We start from the raw sequence: 24,832 nt of genomic DNA, 5'->3' as shown, positions 1-24,832 counted from the left end.
TTTGTGTCTCATCAGTCCAAAGCACTTTGTTCCAAAATGAATCTGGCTTATCTAAATGAGCATTGGCATACAACAAGTGACTCTGTTTGTGACGTGAGTGCAGAAAGGGCTTCTTTCTCATCACCCTGCCATACAGATGTTCTTTGTGCAAATTGCGCTGAATTGTAGAACGATGTACAGATACACCATCTGCAGCCAGATGTTCTTGCAGGTCTTTGGAGGTGATCTGTGGGTTGTCTGTCACCATTCTCACAATCCTGTTCATATGCCGCTCTTGTATTTTTCTTGGCCGGCCAGACCTGCTGGGTTTAACGGCAACTGTGCCTGTGGCCTTCCATTTCCTGATTCCATTCCTTACAGTTGAAACTGACAGTTTGAACTTCTGAGATGGCTTTTTGTAGCCTTCCCCTAAACCAGGAGACTCAACAGTCTTTGTTTTCAGATCTTTGGAGAGTTGCTTTGAGGATCCCATGCTGTCACTCTTCAGAGGAGAGTCAAAGGGAAGGAAGCACAACTTGTAATTGACCACCTTAAATCCCTTTATATTTCATGATTGAACACACCTGTCTATGAAGTTCAAGGCTTAACGAGCTCATCCAACCAATCAGCATTGAGCAGTGACAGGCATTCAAATCAGCACAATGACAAGGGGACCCACATTTGTGCACAGCCAGTTTTTCACATTTGATTTCATTTCATACCACTAAATACTGCTTCACTAAAAATCTTTGTTCGGAAAACACCGCAGTACTCCTAGGAAATGAAAGACAGACCACTGTTATCTTTTTTGTTGAAAGTACAGTAAATTATTATGCAGGCTGAGAGGGGTTCACAAACTTTTTCATATGACTGTATATATTAGTAAACCTTCAAAATAATGTGCAATTAAAGTCTCAACAGCATTCTCAGCATTTCTGGAGCTTAATAAAGCCTGATAACTATAAGAATCTTCACCAAGCAGCTCTGAAAATGTCTGCTTTGTTTGGGTCTCCACATCTCTGTGAGTCTGACGTGAATGTCATGAAATCAAAATTCAGAACAAGACTGACAGACGAACATTGAAATGACTCCAGAAGAGTGAACCTCAGTGGCTCCACTCCGCCATACACCTCTCTTGTTGAGTCATCTGACTGACTAAATAACACATCACACATGCCACTGGACCTGTGAATAATGTCACATAGTGACATGGAACACAATGACAAATGAACAGGTCACATCTGTGGATTTGGAATTGCATTGTTTTGTTTTGACAGCATTCATGTCTTAATTCAATAGTGTGAGATACACTAGAAAACGCATTCAGACATACATAATGCACTTGCAGGTGAATCTAATTATGATTATTCAGTTTGTTTCGGTTGAATAAGCTATGAGGGGGATATAAGGTTGGAGACTCCTGCTGTGGAGTAATCGCCCCACTGATATTAAAGCAGTCCTGCTGGCCTCAGCACTTAACCCAAGGCACACCATGCTTTGTTTTAACCTCACCTACTCTTGCTAGAGTCCATATTGGTTTTGATTGTTATAGTAAGTGTTTTGGTTGACCGTTTCCAAGTCTTCTTTTTTTGGCTTTCTGCCTTGTTGTCCTCCAGTCCCACGGTGTGTCAGTTTTTTGAGCTGCAGTCACTGTCATTAACAGAGTGTGACTGACCAAGGAGAGACACTCAAATGGTGTCGGTTTAGAATTGTTTTATTTCTATGTTGATCTTCTGTAAAGGCTAAACTTACCCTCAGGGAAAAACCAAGTATCTAGTATAGTGGTTAAGGTTTGGGACAGTTACCCATGAGGCTGTGGGTTCAAATCCTGCTGCTGATGCTGTGTGACTTTGAGCAAATCACTGTACCGGCCAAAAAAATGCTGTGAGTCACCTGTCAAAAAGGTGTCTGTCAAATATGCTGTGCAATATTGAAATTTATTGTATTTATTAATTAGAGAGACACAGTGGTTGGTGTTTCTGCGTGTCTATCCCACGCTTGGTTGTTGTCTGTATGCAGTCTGCATGTTTTCCCTCTTTGTATGGCTTTCCTCCTGCAGTACGCCAGCGGGTTTGCTTAACTGGCAGTTCCAAGATGAGCTGGACTTGTGGTGGTCTACCACCCTGTCCAGAACTGGCCACTACCTAATATCTGATGCTAAGGGTCTGCGCCCCTCTGTGTCCCTGAATTGGATTAAGCAACTACAGGGTGGCACAGTGATTAGTGCTGCTGCCTCACAGATCTGCCATCCTGGGTTCATTTCCCATGCCCAGTATCACCAGTGTGCAGTTTTGATGTTCTCCTTGTGCTGGGTCCGGGCATCCTGCTACTTTTCCAAGGGTATTTTGGGTAAGATTGATTGGTCCTCTTATTTTTTTTTGACTTTATTGATTTTATTAAAATGAAATAACATTCCATACAAATAACTCAAGTTTTACAAAAAAAAAAGAAATAAATTAACCGCACCCCTGAGAAAGAGAGCTAGGAGAGCCGGCAGAGTAAAACTTTAAGCTGTTAAAAATAAGTAAACAGATAAATGAATAAAGAAACTGTATATACTCACGTATAAGTCAGGTCTTGAAATCAATCATAAAATCAGACCCCGACTTATACACCCGTTCAAAAATACGACACTTAATTTTTTTTTTACATCTTCTTGCCTCCTGCAATCTCACATCAGTTTCTCAGACGCATCGAATTTTGTTGCAGCAGCACAGTTACCAATATCTATCGCTACTTCAACGTTTAATTTAAAGCCAGCTTCATATTTTCTTCTGATTGAACGCTCCATCTTAGATAAGGGATGCTCTTACGATAAAGGTGTATGAGGATGTGAGATACAAAAAACACAAAACAGTGCAAACATCACTTCGGAATAGTGCGGGTATTACCGTGTGGTCACGTAGGCACAATAGAGAGCGAGAGGTTAGGAGCACCCGCTGATACAGCGCATTGACGCACCCACATAGATAAAAAGGCCGTGGGCTCCGTGGTGACTCTCTCAGGTGGGCATTAGCATATCGTAATCTCTTGGACCAATAGCGTGAGCTTACCGCATTTGACTTATACGAGTGACATTATAAAATACCAGAAATTATACGGTAAAATCAAACCCGACTTATCTACGGGAGAACTTAAACACGAGTATATATGGTAAATGGAGTTAAAGATGGGAGGGAACCTGCTTTCTCAATTTAAATGCTTATTCTAAAATGTTACTGATCAGATCCTACCAGGTTTTGAAACAGTTCTGTACAGATATCCTCTCAGTGTGAATTTGATTTTTGCCAGTTTCAAATAGTATATAACATCAGTTACCCTCTGACTCAGAACAGGTGGGCTACGATTCTTACAGTGGAGCAAAATAAGTCTAAGTGCTAATACTGTAGTAATGACCATTACAGTTTGTTTGTCCATCTCAACTGTAAGCCCCTCTGGAAGTACCCCAAACACAGCTGTTAGTGGATGAGGAGGGATTGGGACCCCAAGGCTGTCTGAGAGGCATTTAAAGATTTTGGTCCAAAATGATGTTAGTTTGGTGCAGGCCCAGAACATGTGACCAGGGAGGCTGGAACTTGGGTAAGATTAATTGGTTCTTTGAGTGTGTGCTTGAATGGGTTCTGTGATGGATTAGGACCCCCATCCAGGTTCAGTTTCCCCTTTGTGCTCGATCCTGGCAGAATTGACTACTTCTTCTTTCAGCTGCACCCATTAGGGGTTGCCACAGCGGATCATCTTGTTCCATCTCTTCCTGTCCTCTCCATCTTGCTCTGTTACTCCCACCACCTGCATGTCCTCTCTCACCACATCCATAGACCTTCTCTTAGGCCTTCCTCTTCTCCTCCTGCCTGGCAGCTCTATCCTTAGTACCCTTCTCTCAGTATACCCTTCATCTTTCCTCTGCACATGTCCAAACCAACGCAGTCCCGCCTCTCTGGCTTTGTATCTCAACCATCAAATCTGAGCTGACCCTCTAATGTCCTCATTTCTAATCCTGTCCATCCTCGTCACACCCAATGCAAATCTTAGCATCTTCATCTCTGCTACCTCCAGCTCTGTCTCCTGTACCACCGTCTCCAGCCCATATAACATAGCTGGTCTCACTACTGTCCTGTAGACCTTCCCTGTCACTCTTGCTGATACATGTCTGTCACAAATCACTCCTGACACTCTTCTCCACCCATTCCACCCTGCCTGCACTCTCTTCTTCACCTCTCTTCCACAATCCCCATTACTCTGTACTGTTGATCCCAATTATTTCAGCTCCTCTACCTTCACCAACTCTACTCCCTCCATCATCCTCACCATTCCACTGATCTCCCTCTCATTCACCCACATGTCTTGGTGGTCCTACTGACCTTCCTTCCTCTCCTCTCTAGAGCAGATCTCCACCTCTTCAGGGTCTCCTCAGCCTGCGCCCTACTATCGCTACTGGTTTAAGTCGGTCTGAATATATGTGATAGATGTACAGTTTATTATACAGTCCATTATAAGTTGTTTTATGGTTTACCAGAATCAAAATATTTTTATTGTCACTGTAACAAATACAAAGAAATTAGGTGCAGTCCTTGCGGTGTCAAAATATAAATAAATATAATTACAAAAGGATAGGAAAGGATAAGAAGAAATGAGGTAGAACACAAACATTCAACACAAGACCTTAATTGCACAAGATGTCTTCTATTGCCCTGCTGCATTGGAGGTGATGAGGTGGCATTCAGTGCCCTGATAGCAACAGGGTAGAAACTGCTATTCAGTCTATTCATCTTTGTTTGGATGCTCCTCTATCTTTTGCCTGATGTCATGAGCGGGGAGTGAGGGGTCTTTCAAGATGTTTTCCGCTTTCCTGAGGCAGTGAGAGCTGTGCCGTTCATCCAGAGAGGGTAAAGAGTAGCTGATGATGTGCTGGGCCGTCTGCTGATGTTGATGGCCGAGGAGATGTGAGCGCCCACCCTAACCCTTTGTGTACGGTCTGTTGGGACGTCTTCAATCCATAGACAGGTGGAATATGGGAGTCCCAGGGCTAGCAGCTTGCTCACCAATCTGTGAGGGAGGATGGTGTTAAAAGCAGAGCTAAAATCAATAAAGAGGAGACGTGCGTAGCTCCCCTGGTGCTCCAGATGGGACAGGGTAGCATGGAGAGCAGCAGCAACAGCGTCCTCAGTAGACTTTTTAGCCCTGTAAGCAAATTGGTGTGCATCAAAAGTGGGAGCGATGAAGGACATGATACTATATAACAATGAATTCAACTCTTCCTGGGTACAGAATGGTTACAGTTACAGCTGAAAGCGTTCGTTTCCCAGCGATGATGGTGGTTGTTGTTGTTAACAGTAAATATGATTCAGTATCAGCTTACAAAGAGTCCAAAGAAGCTGCAGTTCAGGAGTTGAGCCAGCGAAGCCCTCACCTTGTTCTTGGCACTGCCCTGGTACCAACACCCATGATTCTGTGCTCTGTGCGGAGATGCGGTCTGCTGTGTGGTGTCATTGTGTGAGTAGCGCTATTTTAACTTACTCTTAGGTTTAATGTAGCTTGATTAATCTTAATTAACTGCTGGCGCCATAAAACTACATTCAAAGCAGCTGTTTTCCGCACAAGATGGTAAAAAGAAAGCACCCTTTAGCGTCTGTTGTTCTGTTCTGTTGACGTTATTTATTTCTTCCAGCCCCCTTAACTTTATCGGAAGGATCTAAGCCCATGTGACAGAGAAAGGGAGTACTTCAGTGAGCACAGCTGCCTGTCAGCGGCCCACCCACACGAGTGGACGGTCCTGTACAGAGTGCCGGTAAATGAAGGGTTAACTACCAGGCAACAGCTTGCTGGTGAAATTTAGAAACAATTACTGTGACTTTTAAAGCGTGTAATTAGCCTCATCAAGTTACCTAACAGAAACGCAGCTCGAGTGAAACTTCTTTATGAAACCCCCCCACAGCTTCCCCTCATTGTGAGGGGCAATCCCTCAGATGGGACGCAAGTTCCAAAAACAGAAAAAAAGAGAAATCTTAAAAAATATCAGCGATTATCAGCCTGCCCACTGTGCTGTTCATTTACATGATGCCAGCGTAGAAAAATCCAGTGACCCTGAACTATGGCCATGCCCCCCATTCCCCCGCCGGGCCTGCCACTCCTCATCACACACAGCCAATCAATTCTTGATATGTGCAATAAAACATAACATCAGGATGCGCATGCTAATGTGTTTATAGTTACTGAAGAGAAAGGGATGGACGACATCAAAGAGTGTCTGTGAGATGGGGGGGTACAAAGTTAATCCAGCAGAAATAATAAAATGAAACTTACAGACGCAGAGGGCGGCACGGTGGCACAGTGGTAGCACTGCTGCCTCGCAGTTAGGAGACCTGGGTTTCTCTTCCTGGGTCCTCCCTGCGTGGAGTTTGCATGTTCTCCCCGTGTCTGCGTGGGTTTCCTCCCACAGTCCAAAGACATGCAGATCAGGTGCATTGGCGATCCTAAATTGTCCCTAGTGTGTGTGTGTGTGTGTGCCCTGCAGTGGGTTGGCGCCCTGCCCGGGGTTTGTTTCCTGACTTGCGCCCTGTGTTGACTGGGATTGGCTCCAGCAGACCCCCGTGACCCTGTAGTTAGGATATAGCGGGTTGGATAATGGATGCCCCTCATAAAAATATACATACTGTATGTTTCTAGCCAGCGCCATTTCGGCATATCCAGTGTGTGATGGCTTCCATGCTCTGACGCTAGTACAGAATTGCACATTCCTGCTGCTTAAACGTATCAATTCTTTCAACAGATTATTTAAAAAGTGCCCTATGGCTGTTTCAGGCAGTGTGCATTGGCACTAATCTTGCATCACCTTTAAATAATTTTAAATCATCTTCCTCACATTACGGAGTACAAGGTTTAGGTGCAATGCCCCAAAGTAGGGGGTGCTACAGCAGACCCCCCTCACACCTTAAGGACTGACCTGCCATATTACAGACAGTTATAGTTAAGGCCGCCACAAATTTCTTTCTCAAACAATCAGAAATGTGCACAACAGGTTAAATTTTCAGAGTCAAAGGTATGTGCAGAACCCATCGCCGGACCCAACATGACAGCAACTTTCTCTCAAGAAAAATAAACAAGGCCTTTAACAAGCAGCAGCCTGCCCTGGGTTGTTTTGCTGGGCATCTGCTCCTATAAATACAGGTTGGACAAGTGTCTTAGTGCCAATTACTGGGACTTAACTTACCGGACCGGCTGTTATCTGCAAAGCAATGATGCAACCAAGAAAACCACAGGTCTGCACAACAGACTGCAAGCCTGACAGAGAGTGGTGTGTCCTTCAGATGGCCCTCCTCGAGGGAGCGTTGAGAACTCACTCGATCCAAGCCAGGCAGCTTCTCTGGTGTCCACCTTCATTCTTATAAACTGTGATTGTGTATGTCAACCATCCCAAGAGTCACAGGGTCAGGTAGAGGTTTAACACACTGTCTGTTCCTGAATCCTCCTCAAGCCCACCCTGCACCACTACAACCCTCCAAACCCTTGACCTCTACAGTCACCCATGGAATATCCAAGACCCTGCAGAAGCTGGCGTTTTCTTCAATTGTCTTGCAAAACATTCAGGTCCAGATTAAAATCTTCTTAGTTTGAAATTGGGGCGGCACGGTGGCACAGTGGTAACGCTGCTACCTTACAGTAAGGAGACCTGGGTTCGCTTCCCGGGTCCTCCATGCATGGAGTTTGCATGTTCTCCCGTGTCTGCGTGGGTTTCCTCCCACAGTCCAAATGTGAATTTCCCATTGTGATTAATAAAGTATCTATCTATCTATCTATCTATCTATCAAAGACATGCAGGTTAGGTGCATTGGCCATCCTACATTGTGCTTGGTGTGAGTGTGTGTAAGGCAGGAAACAAACCCTGGGTACACACACACCCACACCAAGCACACACTAGGGGCAATTTAGGATCGCCAATGCACCTAACCTGCAACTAATCTTGTCCTACTGCGTAGCCCATCACTCAGACATACATTACACAATAACATTATGATACATTCTTCTTTCTACAGTAATGGAAGACCAGACAGTGTTAACGGTTGTAGATATTCTTCGCTGATATTCTAAGTTGATGTTTTCATCTTCCTCACCATCAACACCAACTGTTTCAGCAGAGTGTATTGATACGCATTTAACCAATTGATTTAACTTTAATTCATTTGACTTCGTTTCTTGGTGCTAGGATTGCCTGTGTACTCATTTCTCTTCGGGATGAAATTCTTCAACAAGATTTGGACATAGTACATCTTCTTTAATTGGGAACTTAACGTGAGGAAAACGTCAAAATGTATAAGAGCTGAGGGCGCAGGAAGTGTGCCTGACAAAAGCATTCACACCAATGAGAGGTGAGAGGACTGTGGGCGTGGCTGAGAGGAGGGCGGGACTTGAAACAATCTCTTGGCAATAGTCTCGTCTCAAGATTTTCTTACATAATAAAGAGATATGAAAGCAAACCCCGCTCAACAATTGTGTCAGATTTGCACCGCTGCCTTAAAAGTTCCATTGCCTGCTGCTTGTTTGTGTGGAGTTTGCAATTCCCAGTTGGCGTGGACTTTCCTTCAGGTTCTCTCGCATCCCCAAAGGATTGTAGGTTGCGCTAATTGGAGACTCAAAATCAGCCCCATTTGTGCCCAGCAATGGACTGGCCTTGCAGCAACTCCTTCGAACCTGACCCAGAAATGTACTGAGGGCGTATTCACAGACATAACGTTATTACTTTTAAACCAATCCAGTAGAAGGAGGCTGCGCTCTGTGCCTTGACAGGCTCTTCTCAGTGAGCACATGAGGAGCCAAGCCATCTAATGTGCCAACTTGCTTCCTTCCTTCCTTCCTTTCATGAGAGAGAAAGTTTTGGGATTCTTTTAGGGCGACACATTTCCAGCATTGGCAGCTGCCATCCGCCCACCCGTCTAAAAAGCCAAACATTCCTCAGCAGTGAGTGCCTCCTCGCTATTTATAAAGGCTCCTTGTTCTCGTCCAGTGTGTGTATTTCCCTGCACTCGCTCAGCGTAATGACTCGGGGGGGGTGTAGAGTTTCAGCCTCACTTTTTGGGTGCCAGCTGCTGCTGCCCAATCTCCTCAACTGTTAAACATGAGGGTCCAACCCACCACAGATGATACCGGGCATTCATTTCGGTTCCCCCCTAGGACATTCCTGCCAAGAAGCCTGCGGGCAGGCGTGACTGCAATCTGAACAGCTGCTGTGCTTTTAAAGTCCCGGTCACGGCTCACAGACGCGCCTTTTGCCCATATATATGTGTGCGTTCTGTGCAGTCACCATTGGCATTTCTAGTATTCTTGCTGCTTTTGTATCACGTAAATCACATAAAAATCACACGCGTTAACCAACCAAGTCTGCTGAATTTAAAAGGCAGCAGAAGGAAACATCCAGAAGTCTGATGTGAGGGACATCTGGGTGGCCTGAAGTTCCAGCTGAGCAACATCTCGAGGTCGGTTTGTACAAGATGTCCTGATGTGATACGTGAGATGAGGTACACCAGTTCTCAGGAGACTACTGAAGTCGTGTGCCACAGTACCATGAAGGTCAGAGTCACCAGAACATCAAGAAATGACAACAGCTGGGTGTGAAAGGGTTGTGATCATAATGTCCTAATGTGACCGAATTCTACATGTTTATATATCACCAGGACATCATGAATGTGGAGGTCAGGTTAACCAGAGCTCCCAGTAGTGACAGGGCAGAGGTACTGGTGACTAAGATGCCCCACTGTTAGACTTGAGCTGAGGTGATTTAGGAGATCCTGCATGTTGTGGGTTCTCTGAAGTCGCCAGGTGGTGCCACCAGTACTTTATGAAATCAGAGTTTGTAGGCACCAAGAAAGGGTCAGAATCACCAGAACACCCTAAAGTTTAGATGGCAGGATAACCAGAGCACCTGGTAGTAAGAGAGTGGCGGTGGAGGATGTGATGGGGATCATAAGTTCCTAATGTGACAGATCACAGTGAGGGCAGCTGTGGTGGTGACGACTGTGTCTTAATGTGACAAGTGAGCCGGGGTGCACTGGGGGATTCTAAAGATAATATTGACCTTATGGTCACCACAGTACCCTGAAGTCCCCAGGCAGTGCCACCACACAATGAGGAAATTGGACCTCAGAGCCACTAGAAGATCCTGCAGTCAGTGTCCTCAGAAAGAAACCATAAAGTCAGATACCAGGATAGGCGACGCTTCCAGTGATGAGAGCTTACAGGAGGTAGTCACCGAGATTTTGTAATGGAACATGTGAACTGAAGTGCATTGTGGGATCTTTGTGGGAGCCACCACATCCAGAATGTCTCAGGCCAATGACAGCAGAGAATGAGAGTTCAGGACCACAACCTGAAGTCAGATGTCAGGATGACCGGAGCTGCTTATGTTCATTGATGGATCCCAAAGACACAAGTAAAGGTGTGGTCCACCATGGCACCCTGACACCACAGGCCAGGGACACCAGAGCAGTATGAACTAAGACGTCAAGCCCAGCAGGGCATCCTGCAGTCAGAAGCATTAACCCCTTAAACACCCTAAAAAGTAAAGGTCAGCATCACCAGAGGAAAACCTGGAAATCATAAATCAAAGGTGAAGACCACCAGAGTGCTCAAGATGGAGATAGATTTAGCATTCAAGTTGTCATTGTAACCAGAGATCAAAGCAGCAGGCCATCTGATTGTCCAAGGAGGCCTCTGGACTATTCTAACAATGCCCATGAGTCACTAGAGGGTGCAGTGAGGGCAACTGAAGTCATGTGACACGTGAAAATCAACATTATCACGGCCTTCAAAAGTCAAAGGTCACGACCACCAGGGAGTCCTCAAGTAGGTATTAGTGAGCTCCGCAATGAGAGGGGACCACAAAGTGAAAGCCGAATACTAGAAAGTCGGCCCCTACTTTGACTTTGTGTCCCATTGTTGGCACGATTTATATATATTAGTGTTCATTTAATGATAAGTGATTGCTGATATTCAGAAGTTTGGTTGATCCCCATCATGTCAGTTGAACTCTAGCCAGCCACCTTATTAAAGTGTGCTGAAGGAGCTTGATAAGGCAGCATAAAACATGATGGGCCCCGGCATTCGTGGACGCCTCATTCAGCAGCCCCTCTCAGAAGTATGCAGATGACTTCACCATAATCTGCAGTCCAGTCAAAACAACGGCCTCAATGGCGGGGAGTTGTGTGGCGGGGCGCTTCAGAGCTACCAGGTGCTGTGCATGCTTTATGGAGCAAAAGGCAAAATGTTCAAGCGGTGTTCTCCGCTCCATCCAGACGTCACTTCTGCTTCAATTGATGTTTCAAGACATCAGAGGCCAAAACTAAAGGACCTTGAGAGGCTGCTGTCCGTGGAAAGCACTCTAAAAAAATAAAGACCGAGAGATTCATTAACGCAGACATGCAGGGGTCAAATCTCAGTCTGTGCTGAGTCTGCATATTCTTCCATATGTACAAGTGAGTTGTTTTTTGTCTTTTCCTCCCAAAAATTCTTTTTTTGAAACAGTGCCTGCTGCAGAGCAACATTAGTCAACAATTGATTTGAATTGCTCACCTACATAGCCTTACACCTCAAATGAATACACTTAAGGACAACCATTCATCTGATAAAGCTCAGCAGATGAATCGACCTTTATTGCGTCTGTGCCAATGGTCAGCCCTCTTTAATTGTCTTTATTTATCCATAGTATGTAGATCTGTATCTGTCTAGCTGTCCTGTGACCATACCCTGGAAAAGCTGGCTCTGTCCACTCATCTATCTGTCTTATATATCACCTTTCATACTGTTCTTTGTATGTGTCTGAGGCATGATTTATTATAGTGCCTTTCATATCTCACTTTTGATCGGACTTATTCCAAATTTAAGATAGTGCCTGTCTTATTTATCTGCATAGTGCCTTTCACTATTATATATCCATTATATGGTGACTCTCCTATCTCTTATAGAATGCCATTGACTATTTGCTTTTCCTGTTTATACATCCATATATTATATTGTGCCTTTTGCTATTATATATCCATTATATAGTGCCTTCCCCATCTACCTACATAATGTGTTTCACTGCTATATATATTATATCAAGTGCTTTTCCTACCCGTGTATATGCATCTACTAGCTGTGCCGCCTGTCTAAGATGGATTGAACTTGAAGTAATCAATGCAGACAACAGTGTTAACATTTGCAATGCATATGTCTCTCTGTTATATGACATTTGGTATGGGATTTGTAAAACCAGTGTTAATGTTTGTGGTGCACCATCTTTTGGAATGACAGAGACATAGAAACCAGACAGACACATGGACACTCGTCTTTTTGATACGGTGGACTACATAGTGCCTTTCCTATCTGTCTCTCTGTCTTTCTTATTTAGTGCATTTCACTATCCATCTAACTGTTCCAGTACATATCTATCAGGCAGCGCCTTTCACTATTAAATCTATGATGTAGTGCCTTCCCTGTCTATCTATCTTATGTAGGGCATTTCACTGTTCATCTGGCTATTAAAGTTTATGGTGCCTTTCACTATCTGCCTGTCTATCTATTATAGCATATTTTATAACTGTCTTATTATTGATCTCTATTCTTATTAAAATAGCACCATTCATAGCTATTATGGAGTATCTTTAATATATCTTTTCTTTCTCATTCCCTATACAGTATAATGCCTTTCACATCAATCTTTATCTCAAACCACCTCTCATATCTATCTGTTTATATATGGGATTCCATTTTAACATATCTTCTGTCCCTTATTAGATATAGCACCATTCATATCAGTTTATCTATCTAACACCCCTAATATTTTTCTTTCTATTGATTTCATTGCATACTTAAGATAATATGTTTCATATCTACTGTATTTATCTGTTGAAGTGTCTTTCTTATGTTTTTATACAGGATCTTTCATATTTTCCTTTCTTTCTTATTCCCTAATTATTATAATACTATCTATCTATCTATCTATAATATAATTATTTATGTAGATTTTTAATCTTGCCTACTACACTATCTATCTATCTATCTATCTAATATAATTATCAACTTATGTAGATTTCGAATCTTGCCTACTACACTATCTATCTATAATATAATTATCAATTTATGTAGGTTTTGAAACTTGCCTACTACACTATCTATCTATAATATAATTATCAATTATGTAGATCTTTAATCTTGCCTACTACACTATCTATCTATCTATCTATAATATAATTATCAATTTATGTAGATTTTGATTCTTGCCTACTACACTATCTATCTATAATATAATTATCAATTTATGTAGATTTTGAATCTTGCCTACTACACTATCTATCTATAATATAATTATCAATTTATGTAGATCTTTAATCTTGCCTACTACACTATCTATCTATAATATATATCAATTTATGTAGATTTTGATTCTTGCCTACTACATTATCTATCTATAATATAATTATCAATTTATGTAGATCTTTAATCTTGCCTACTACACTATCTATCTATCTATCTATCTATCTAATATAATTATCAACTTATGTAGATTTTGAATCTTGCCTACTACACTATCTATCTCTCTATAATATAATTATCAGTTTATGTACTGTAGATTTTGAATCTTGCCTACTACACTATCTATCTATCTATCTATCCATCTATGTATTTTTCTATCTATCAATCATACCTGTTATATGGTACCTTTCATGTCTATTTATCTATGTACAGTTCATGTTACATCTCTATCTAATACAGCACACGTTATAACTTCTGTTGGTCTCATTAATTGTTTAATATAGCACCTATTGTACCTTTCTTCGTACAACATATTTCATATTTATTTTCATTTCATTCCTTATATAGTAAAGTGCCTTTCATATCTATCTTATATATCTCCTTTCATAGCTGTTTTTCTTTCTGTCCCATTTCTAATTTAATTCAGTGCCTTTCATACTATCTACATATTTAATAAATTGTCTTTTCGCATCTGTTTTTCATCTGGCTGCCTCCAAAATTTGAAGCTTGGCTTGGCTAACCCAACGTTAAGCTCTATGACAAACTCTTCTTTAATTTTCCTGAAGTGTGTGCGAGGGTCACACACCCCGACTATCTTTGGAAGTAGGCAGAGTGCAGCATAAGGGCATTGCACTAATAAAGTAATATAACAGAGACGTCAGCTACGTGATCTGCCTCCCAAGTCATGACACACCTGCCCCTGTTTCTTCAAGATGAACTTCTCAGGAACTGGAGTTTACCTGAATGCCCCTGCAGCTCACCGTGGGCCCCTACCTCAAATTCTATCCCAATTAATTGTAGTCTGCCCAGCTCCGAGGTCACAACACCCGTCCCTGCCCCGGCGAAGCCCCCAGTAAGTGTTAAGACACTACTGTACAAGATTTGTGACATTCGGTTGACGTAAGCCTGTACTTCCCGTGAAGTGAAGTGCATTGTGCCCCCTAGCTGCCTCCTTATGCTCTACCCATCCAATAGAAGACTTTTTTTTTCCACGAGTTCTGGTTTTAATTTGTCGTTTACTGCTGGGGACACGGAGAACCAACATTATCTAAAGTCATAAAACGTCTAAGGGATCTCAGCTCTAGTGAATTCTGGAGAAAATAAGGGCTCGTTTTCAATCACTGTGCTTTATAATACAAACTTATATTAGAAGTAAGTGGCTACATTTGATCTTTTGTGCATATTTACGTAAATGTAACTCAATAATAATCCCCCAAATTGTCTTCATGTCACAGTAATGCTCGATCAGAACTGGAAGAACTTCTCCACGCGGAGGTCTACTTCTAAATTAAAAACAGTCATCTGCTGTTCCTCTTCTGATTAAAGGCAGCGTGTTTCATTTTTAGTGATACGGTGGTTGGCGCTCCTGCCTCCCAGTTTCGGTGTCCTGAATTTGAATCACAGCCCTGTTTGGGAGAAACTCTCCCAGCTGTGAAGATTTTTCTGGTTTTCTCTCACGTCACAAAGTCGTGCCCGTTAGGTTAATTGAGCACAAACAACTGGCCCCCTGCGAATGAGTTAAAGCGCAGGTAGGACTGACCGCCGCCCCGCGCTGCCTTTATCCGTGCCCATATGATTTTGCGGTATACAAAATTTGTGATGCTATTTAACTCTTTCCTTTTCTGGTATTCTTTTTTTGTTCAGTCACCCCGTGGATAATCAATTATCTTTCTGAAACTGTTTTTTCCCGGGTATTTGTTAAGGGCGGAGGCAAAAAGCACAAATAGGAACCAATCCAGGATGGGACAACAGTTAAATTTCAGAAGACTTGCACCTGCCAATCAACCTTATAGTAAGTAGCGGTTAAAACCTACGCGATCGCCCAGCCAGGAATCGAACCACTCGGAGATTATCCATTACAAATCTACCTGCATATCACGTTTTGTCTGCAAGCCCATCAAAAAGGCAGCGTGCGAAAAACCACAAGTGCCATGCGCACAAGGCAGTGGAATCTTTCTTGTTTTTTTGAAGAACTCAGAATTATTTTAGGTGTTAACACGCACGAATGTAGGTATCGATTGAATTCTGCTGTGTAGCTGGAAATTCTGCTTCCTGTTTGCAAACTTTTTTTATCGCTGCTTTTTAATCTTTGTTGTTTAGAAGGTCGTCTGTACGCTGTAGTAGATACGTGGGAAACTCCCCCGTTTCTATTTCTTTTCTTTCTAGCAGCGCTTTGAAGTTACTGACACAGAAAACAGCACTCTGTAACTGGCAACGTGGGCGGGGGTTCCCGGAAAGCTCCCTAGTGACGTCACCGGTAGTTAAAAACAGCCATATATGGGCACACAGCCGTGCGTCAATAGGAAAAGCCCCCGACGCACTGACGTCAGCGCGCAACGTTGCCACCCCGCCAATTGAATTCATTTCCTAGAGCAAGAAGTGTATTTTCAGGAGCTCCCTTCCCCCAATTTTTGGGAAACACACCAAAACAAGCCGTTAAAAAGTTGAAATCTTTTAAATGAACTGGCGTTATCATAATTAGATTCGGTGGACAGGGACCCCTTCCGGTGCTAACGTGTGCAACGATGCAGTAGCGTTCCACCCAGGGAGTTTTCCATGTTCTAATGGGTTAAGGACAGACGCTATATTAATAAAATGTATTATGCAGATTCATATTGGACTTGGGGGGTGTGAATTCGCCTCTCCCTGCCACCGTTTGATTGTGCCTTGGTCTGAACCAGCATCCCGTCCAGATCAGTTTTCTGCTTTGGCGGGTTGCATTTTGGATCGCGACCCTATGCCGAAACGTATTGGATGTACGTAACAAATATTATGGAATTTGCCGCCAGGCATTTCTTATTAATTGCAAGTATTATGGAGATTCGCCTTTCCACGTTCCCACCACTTCAGTTAAGATTTGAGTGGGTGGAACTCCTTGACAGTTTGTTTCACTCCACAGTTGCTTAAATAATTTAACAGGACCACATAGACAGTATATAAAAAAAGAACTCAACAAGTTCACGTTGATCAGAAATTTTACTTAAATATTTCATATACAAAAACAAAACAAAAAAAATGTAAACAGAAAATAAAACATTTCATCTAGGGCTCAACCCTGGAGAAAACAATAATTTAAAACATGAAAATGCAGCATTTGAAAACAAAACAAACTTGACCCACAAAATAGGTTTACTGAAATGAGTCGGATGGTTGCAATATTAAACATTTGCACATGATCCTTTAAAGTGTTTTCAGTATTTAATATCGCCTGCTAACAGGACAATATATATATTTGATATAAATCTCCCTTGTTCCAAAACATGCGCACGCGCATACATTACAAAATGGTCCCCTTGAAAGCACTTGCTTACAAATTTATATACAAGACGTACCAGTCGTACTTTTACTTTTTAGAACCGTGTCCACGTACTTCAGTACACAGAAGAACGCACTTTTTCTCGTTTGCTCATTTGCAAAATGAAACATACTGTGAAAATGGCTCAACAAGGATAGTCACTTTAGCAACATTACAATAATGTTCTTCTACTCTTTCTTGTAGCCAGCAGCTCCCGCGAACGCAGAAGCGAAAGTCTCTTCCTAGTCATGTTTTACACAATTAAAACATTGATTCCCAGTCTTTAAGCTCCAGTGTTTCCCGTTAAATTCTTGGGTTTTTGGGGATGGGGGGCTCAGTAAGCCTGCATCTTGGAGGAGAGCATGAGCTGGCAGCCGCTGCTGACGTGGGTCATGACTTTCTGCTTCAGCTGCGCCACCTGCTCCCTCAGCACTGAAGCCGTGCTGGACAGTCCGGCATTGTCCGTTTTCAGGCTCTTGACCTTCTCCTCGAGACGAGCGATGCGCTCCAGCTTTCTCCGTCTGCACTTAGTAGCGGCCAGGCGGTTGCGCAGGCGCTTCCTCTCTGCCTTGATGCGCTCCTGGTTCTCCATGTCGATGGGAGACATGGGCGGCGAGCCGTCGCTGCTCTGCAGTTCGGGTACGGTCTGTGGCTCTTCCTTGAGAGTGACAAGCCTCTGCGGATGCAGCGTGTGTTGGAAGGGAAGCGCCGCTGGATGATGCTGCTGCTGCTGCGGGTGGTGGTGGTGGTGGTGGTGATGCTGAGGCAGGTAGTTAATAGTGGTTGTGGGAAAGCTGGATGCCGAGCTGAGGCTGGTGCTCGGGGTGTAGCTGCTCAGGTTGGTGTACACGGGAGTCTCTGGCTGTAGCGAGGCGCCGTAGCTGCTGGAGGCGACTGCGCATGTGGTGACTCCGCCAGCGCCGATCGACACGTTGGGCGGGGGCATCTGGTTCATTTTGTGCAGCTCATCCAGCGCTTTCACGAAGCCGTCAGCAAACCCTTCCTGCTCCTCTGTGATGCCCCGCGCGTAGAAATACTGGCCAGGTGTCGGTGTCGTGGTGATGACCCCGTTGCTGTTCTGGATGATCAGCCGCTCCAGCTCAGGGGAGGCAAGCTTTAAGGTGCCCACGTCCTGGGTGGTCGGGAAGAAACCGTCTGCGTCGGCTCTCAGCTGCGACTTGAGGCTGCGGTACGGCTCGGCCAGGTTCAGGCTCATATTAGGCTTCAGCAGCTTGTAGTCTGGGATAGCAGCGTCTGCATGGTGGCCATAAGCAGAAAGAAACGAGTCGTCAGGATAAAACAGTTGTTCCATTTTTGTAGACATATGAGACTTAACAGAGAGCCGCGATGCTGATGGCTGCAGGCGAGTTTATCTGGGAAGGAAATGCTAGCGGTGCCGGCGAAATCCAACCAGTGCCACAATGAAGCTGCTTTCTTTCCTTATTATTTTTTAAGCGGGCATTCAAAGGAAGTGCCCACTAACTGTATAGTCACACCGACTTACAGCTGGATTAAGATGGCAAAACTTTGCTTGTTTCGTCTCAGTTTTTTTTTTTTTTTAAATAGCAAGTCCTCACACAAACTTTACTCTAGCCTGGACAAGCAGTTCGCTCTTGGCAGCTTAAAAAAGTTCAGCAAAGCGTAATTTTACGGTTCACAGCAGGAAGCACACATTCCCAAGTAAATGTCAATCGCACAGTATCAGTCGACGTATACCTTTCAGTTTCGATCAGCAAAGAAGAAAAAAGCTCGTCTCGGATGGCGATCCTCTGTCCGTCTTCTTCTTATCAAAGATCCACAGCGACTGCTAAACCGTGTAGTGCAACAAGAGTCCGACAACAAAATAAAAATGACACAAATCTGTGTTCCCAGCCGTGAGATCTGTAGCACTTGCGCTGGGTGCCTTCTATACTGCGGGAATGCCATCGCTGTCTCTTTTTATACCCCCGCCATCCGCGCTCCACACGTCCCATTGGTCTGACTCCCCGGCGGGTTTGACATACGCCACGCCCCGGCCTTTGTCCGATACGTCAGTGGCTCCTGACGTCATTGCCAGGAACTGCATGGCTTTGTAAACAAGCCCGAGGGTTGGATCGCGCGTGTGGGCATCGGAGGCACTCGAGCTCCTCTCAGCCGTGGGTTTCAGGGCGCCGTCTCCCTGTGCCACGCTGCGAGGGTGAGAAAAAATAACAAAAAACGGGGTGCAAGGTTCCCCTGACAATCCTGTACATTAACACGCCTGCAGTGATCACGAGCTTAAAAACATCCAAGCGAAAAGAAAAGTTTGGGCTTAAAGTGTCTGGCATGGCTGCTGACTAATGCCGTGCAAGTGTTTGAAAACAAAGGGTTGCTGGTATATGCTATATCTGTTATCGCTAAATGTATTCTTGGCCTTGAATTACCAGCTGAGTGGTCTTTTAACTGTCGAGGCGCTTAGTTGTACCTCGAAATTCACAGAACGACGGCTTAAGGAAGTAGCGCACTGTGGCTTTTATCCATCCATTTTCTAAACTCGCTTATCCAGGGTAGGGTCGCGATGAAGCTGGAGCCAATCCCGACAGGAATCGATCGCAAGGAAGGAACAATCACAGCAACTAATAAATACCAAGACATCAGTCTGTTTTGGTAAATTACAACCGTTGTTTAAATGTCGACTATTTTCAGAAAGCACGTAGGCAACCAACATGACTCAAAAGGTCTTCAAAGCCTTATATGTGTAGGGTGGTCATTTACATCACTGTGAAAACTACGAGCATAAAATACACAATAATGCACATAATATGAAGAAAACTATACGGATTGGCTCCAGCAGACCCCCGTGACCCTGCAGTTAGGATATAGCGGGTTGGATAATGGATGGATATACTGTATCCGTCCTGATTTTCCATTACAGTATCTCAGGGAGTTAGAGCTGATCCTTGCAGCAACAAGCCAAAGGCAGGACTGCTCAGAGGCTCAAAGCCTGGCGACAAGGGGTCATTACGCCCTAAATATCATGCCAAGCACCTCACACCCATGCTGTCAGATACACTTTTACTTGTTGAATCTATGAAACATTATCACACCATGCACCAGAAAGTGTTTCAGACCACAACCACCCCCCCGCCCCCATACCATTTTGGTCTGGAGTGTGGAGGTTCATTCCATTACAGGACACACTCACTCAAATTGGGTCAAGACTTGCCAATTAACTGAACTGGCACATTTTGGGATGTAATAACCAGAGTCTACTAAAAAAAATAATGGGGACATGGAGAGAACTAGACAACTCCACAAAGACAGTCAACTAGTTGGAATTTAAACTGAGTCACCTGGTGATATCATATATGAGTTTATACAGGGCCATGGGTGGCACAGTGGTGCCAGGGTTCACGTCCCAGTGTTCTCTGTGTGCAGTTTACATGTTCTCCCCGTGTCCACATGGGTTTTTATGTGTATGTATTTAAGCTGAGATGGACTGGTGTCCTGTTTATAGATTGCTCCAGCTTCCCAGCAACACTGCTGAGGATAAGACAGGTTTAGAAAATGAATGGATAAATAATATAAACTAATGAAGGGATTTGGTTTGGTCATGAATAGTCCAGCCCTTTGGGTTCTGAATGAACAGAAATCTCCATTTTGAATGTTTACAGGCCCACCTCTTCAGAGTAGGGATGTGTGGAATCTGCAGCCTATCCGAGGAAACATTGAGCACAAGACAGGAACAATCACAGCAGCTAATAAATATTATAATGTAAATCTGACCAAACTATTCTGTAGTTTAATGATAAGAAGGGACCTCCGTAAACTAATCTCGTTCCCCGACCCCACCTCTTCAACCAGATTTCCTCAGAATGCCAAGCATCGTCTTTTCCCCACTATCATAATCTCAGTGTAAGCCCTGAATTAAATGATATGTGAATGCATATTTATAAGTCACCCTCTCTGTGTGTGTAAGGGTGCAATGTAGAGCAATTTCAGATATTATTGGGCACATACACAGGCACACATCATGTGTAGCACAATATATCAGATAATCCACTGCGTCTGTTATTCATTCATGTAGACAATGAGAGTCCCGGCTGCTCAAATTAAGTGCCAATCCTGGAAGGGACACCAGCACTTAGAATGGCACATTTCTGGGTACCACACTTGTTGATCCACAACCAAAACCGGCTATGTGTTGGTAAGAAAAAAAGAAAAAGACAAACAAACAAACAGTCACAAGGGTAGAACATGCAAACTGCACACAGACACTATTTGGAAGGTCCAAGACTGACCCCTGTAGGAGGTTTAATTGGGTGGGCTAAATCGCACCTCTGTGCAGCTTGGTGGTCTCGACAATAAAGTGATATAACGTGCTGAACTGACCAAAGGAGATTTGCACCATCCGCTATCATCTCATCCTCATACGAAAGGATTATTAGAACATCACTTTGATGAGCGCTACTACAAGGAAATCAGGGCCGTGACGTGGATCTTAAATCCACACACAATACTTTACTGAGGTAGCGTTCATCTCTCCAGTCATCCTTTTTTCTTCGGATTTTTTTTTTTAATCGATACATATCTCAAATTTTAAACAAACGTACAAAGTGTGCCCACTTAATATTATTCCATTAACTTACATTCATACATGTGACTTGCTGGAGAAACCCGTATGATCACAAGAATAAATTACAGAAAAAAAAAGTCACCAAGACTACTAAAAGCCACACCCGATCAACGAGGTGTGTTACCGGGGTTGGCGAGCGCAGTGCCTTCCCGGCCACCCTCCGCTGGCGTATCCAGACACGTCCACGCCAGGCCGTGCCATCCCTGCGGCGAGGGAGGAGAGTCCCGTCGCGAAAGACGTGCCGCTTATTGGAAGTCGGGATCTCAGATGGAAGGACAGTTTGGGGAAAGTAAAAAGCGAGCGCGTTTGCCCCGCCGTTGTGGTTGCTGCCTAATTGATGTGTTAATGGTTTGGTGACTCTCTCTGCCTCCCCTCTCTGTCGTATTTGTTTTGGCTTTCTCTTGATTGGCCTTTCGATGTTTTCACACACTTTTAAAGGGCGAGTGACGTAATAGAGCTGGTTGCGTATTTCCCCCAAAAACCTTTATAACGGATCTGAAAACAGCAAATACAGCGCAAATGGCTTCTTCATACCGTAAATGTGGGTTAGCCTCTCGATAAATAGTTACGAAAAAGAAATATGTTTTAGACAGAACAGCACTATGTGATAGACAGAAAAGGCACCATATGATTGACTGATTGATAAAACAGCACTATAGATAGAACGATAGAAAAAGCAGTAGAATATAGGCAGAACAGCACTATATGATAAATAGATCGATAGAAATGAACTTTATTCTAGACAAATCTGCAATTTGTAATAGAACGAAAAGGCACTATATGATAGGTAGGTAGAAAAGGCGCTATATTATAGACAGAGTAGCACTATACGATAGATGGATAAATAGAAAAGGCACTATATTATAGACAGAACAGTACTATATGATGGATAAATAGAAAAGGCGCTATATTATAGACAGAGTAGCACTATATGATAGATGGATAAGTAGAAAAGGCACTATATTATAGACAGAGTAGCACTATATGATGGATAAATAGAAAAGGCGCTATATTATAGACAGAGTAGCACTATATGATGGATAAATAGAAAAGGCGCTATATTATAGACAGAGTAGCACTATATGATGGATAAATAGAAAAGGCACTATATTATAGACAGAACAGTACTATATGATGGATAAATAGAAAAGGCAATATATTATAGACAGAGTAGCACTATATGATGGATAAATAGAAAAGGCACTATATTATAGACAGAGTAGCACTATACGATAGATGGATAAATAGAAAAGGCACTATATTATAGACAGAGTAGCACTATATGATGGATAAATAGAAAAGGCGCTATATTATAGACAGAGTAGCACTATATGATGGATAAATAGAAAAGGCGCTATATTATAGACAGAGTAGCACTATATGATAGAAGAATAAATAAAAAATGCACTATATGATAGATAGGTAGAAAAGGCACTATATTATAGACAGAACAGCACTATATGATGGATAAATGAATATGAAAGGCACAATTTAATTGGTAGAAAGATAATTGGAAAAGGCTGCACCAAAATGTAGATGAATATGAAGAGCTTTAAAATACATACTGATTTGAATGGTTCACACATTATCAACGCTGACGCAGAATTACTAATAAAATACTGTATGTTATATCTGATTTATGGGTTTTTTTTCTAACCTCCTCTGTTAATATTTTGGAAGGAGTATAAAATGCATTTTCATAGAAGCACATTCACTTACAGTTTTTGGGAGGCCGATGTCAATCCCAGAAGCGTTGGACACATCAGACCCTGGAAGGGGTGTAGAACATCCATGGCAGGGCAGCCTCGGGATGTGGGAAGAACATCCACGAGGGAAACTGATTAAATGTCAGACAAATGGAGACCAGGTGAAGGGTTTGAGGTCAGTACACTGGATATGTGAGGCTGCACTTGTCTTTACCATTTAATCCTGAACTTTTTCCAAAGAGTTTGGTGATGTGTTCTTCAAAACATGTTAGAAAGCTCGAGTTTTGTATAGGTATGGTATAAACTTTTTAAATAAACCATCAGGGTGGATAGTGCAGTGCTGATCTCACTCAAGTCGCACTCAAGTGCAGATCCACTGTCCGTCATAACATAACGTAACTTGACATAACTTTTCCAAACTGCCATTGTGCAATTCAAGGAGCCAAGCAATTTAGATTTGTCCGTCATCTTAACTTGCAATATTTTTAGATGTGCGAGGAAACCAGAGAAGAGCCAGTGAAACACAAAGGGACTGAGATGGCTGGGCTGGCGGGTGGGCCTGATTGCCTCTGGAGTTCCAGTAGCCTAACTAATCACCCTGTCAAGTGTTAAATAAATTTGAATGAAAGTATCAGTTCTCACGTGAAAATATCATCGCAGTGACCGATGTTGTTGCTTGTGGGGTAAGTCATCCTTCGTTCAGATCCCGTGCCGGTTGTTCTTGCTATGCCATGTACATTCTCTTAATTTCTGCCAGCACTCTCCCCTGGTTTGATATTCCCAGACACACATGGGTTAGGCTAACTGGTGATTCCAAAATGTCCTTAAGCAGGCCCAGTGCAGGTTTGCTTTTGTTCCATTATGTGATCATGGCTGTTTGCTCCCTGTGTCTGCAGAGGTTTACCTCTGGCACCCCAAAGACGGGCATACTAGTCTGAGTGTTGACTGATATTAAGCCTTTCGGGTGTTTGCTTTAATGTCCCCTTCTAATGGACTGGCCAGTGGATCACTACATGGATGATAGATAGAAGAGGCTCCATATTATAGAACGAAGAAGTCGTTTTTAGTTTGTTGGTCTGGTTAATAAATGTGTTTTTCATGTTATATTTTAAATTTGGTTTATAGGTTCATAAGGTCATTCTTAGAGTACAGTGAAATTCTTACTTGTCATGCTATTCAGCATTCTGCAGGCTGATTATTTCTGATTAATGATCTGCGGCCGGCATTTAACATGGTCGCACCTTCCTTTATCCTACAATACACATTTGACATCATTTGTAACACACACCCAATATGAACCTGAGTTATCTGCTGGTGCATTTTAACCTGCTATTAAGAATTTGTAAATTTCAATATTTTTGCCATTGCCATAAAACACTGACATTACATTTTTCTATTTTCAATTTTGTCTGCCAGAGCTTCAAGAATCCTCAAAGACGCTTCAAAAATCAGTAGGAGTCACCCCACTTGTGAACCTGGAAGTCGTGATTCTTGACACGCAGCTCTCGGTATATGCAAATGTCATCTTATCTCGGAATGGAGAAGCTGGGCGCTGCACGGGCGGCCTACTATTTACTGCCTTGTTAACCTTTATCCCCGGACTGGGATGGGCTGGGCTGGACTTGACCTGGGCACGTACGATCACATCCTCAGCGACGCGACAATCCTCATGTAGGAGGAAGTTCGCATCCGGTCCTGCTGCTAGATTCCTAATAAGGAGAGGGGAGGATCACTTCCTTTACGGATGTGGGCGCGCTG

General features: G+C 43.2%; 2 protein-coding genes across 3 annotated transcripts in view; both read right to left on the bottom strand.

Moving 5' to 3' along the window:
• rnf11a (ring finger protein 11a) overlaps window positions 1-24,832 on the bottom strand; it is a 628,093-nt gene that overhangs the window by 240,556 nt on the left and 362,705 nt on the right. The window lies entirely within an intron of this gene.
• junba (JunB proto-oncogene, AP-1 transcription factor subunit a) lies at window positions 16,437-18,698 on the bottom strand. Of its 2 annotated transcripts, XM_028822884.2 has the most exons (2): window positions 18,491-18,698; window positions 16,437-18,028 (listed from the first exon to the last, which is right to left on the bottom strand). In XM_028822884.2, the coding sequence occupies exon 2, from the start codon at window positions 17,988-17,990 to the stop codon at window positions 17,109-17,111; it is 882 nt and encodes a 293-aa protein (XP_028678717.1). In that variant the 5' UTR covers window positions 17,991-18,028; window positions 18,491-18,698; the 3' UTR covers window positions 16,437-17,108. The 2 variants fall into 2 exon arrangements, with proteins under 2 accessions (XP_028678717.1, XP_028678716.1); XM_028822883.2 differs by having other exon boundaries at window positions 16,437-18,698.

This window comes from Erpetoichthys calabaricus, chromosome 17, assembly GCF_900747795.2.
Source record: "Erpetoichthys calabaricus chromosome 17, fErpCal1.3, whole genome shotgun sequence".
NCBI classification, from domain to species: Eukaryota; Metazoa; Chordata; class Cladistia; order Polypteriformes; family Polypteridae; genus Erpetoichthys; species Erpetoichthys calabaricus.
The sequence above is the reverse complement of the archived record's forward strand: the minus strand, read 5'-3'. Positions and strand labels throughout refer to the sequence as shown.

What these genes read in the sequence shown, in the direction of transcription:
- junba (XM_028822883.2), bottom strand. Translation starts at nt 18,098, where the DNA reads ATGTCTACAAAAATGGAACAACTGTTTTATCCTGACGACTCGTTTCTT.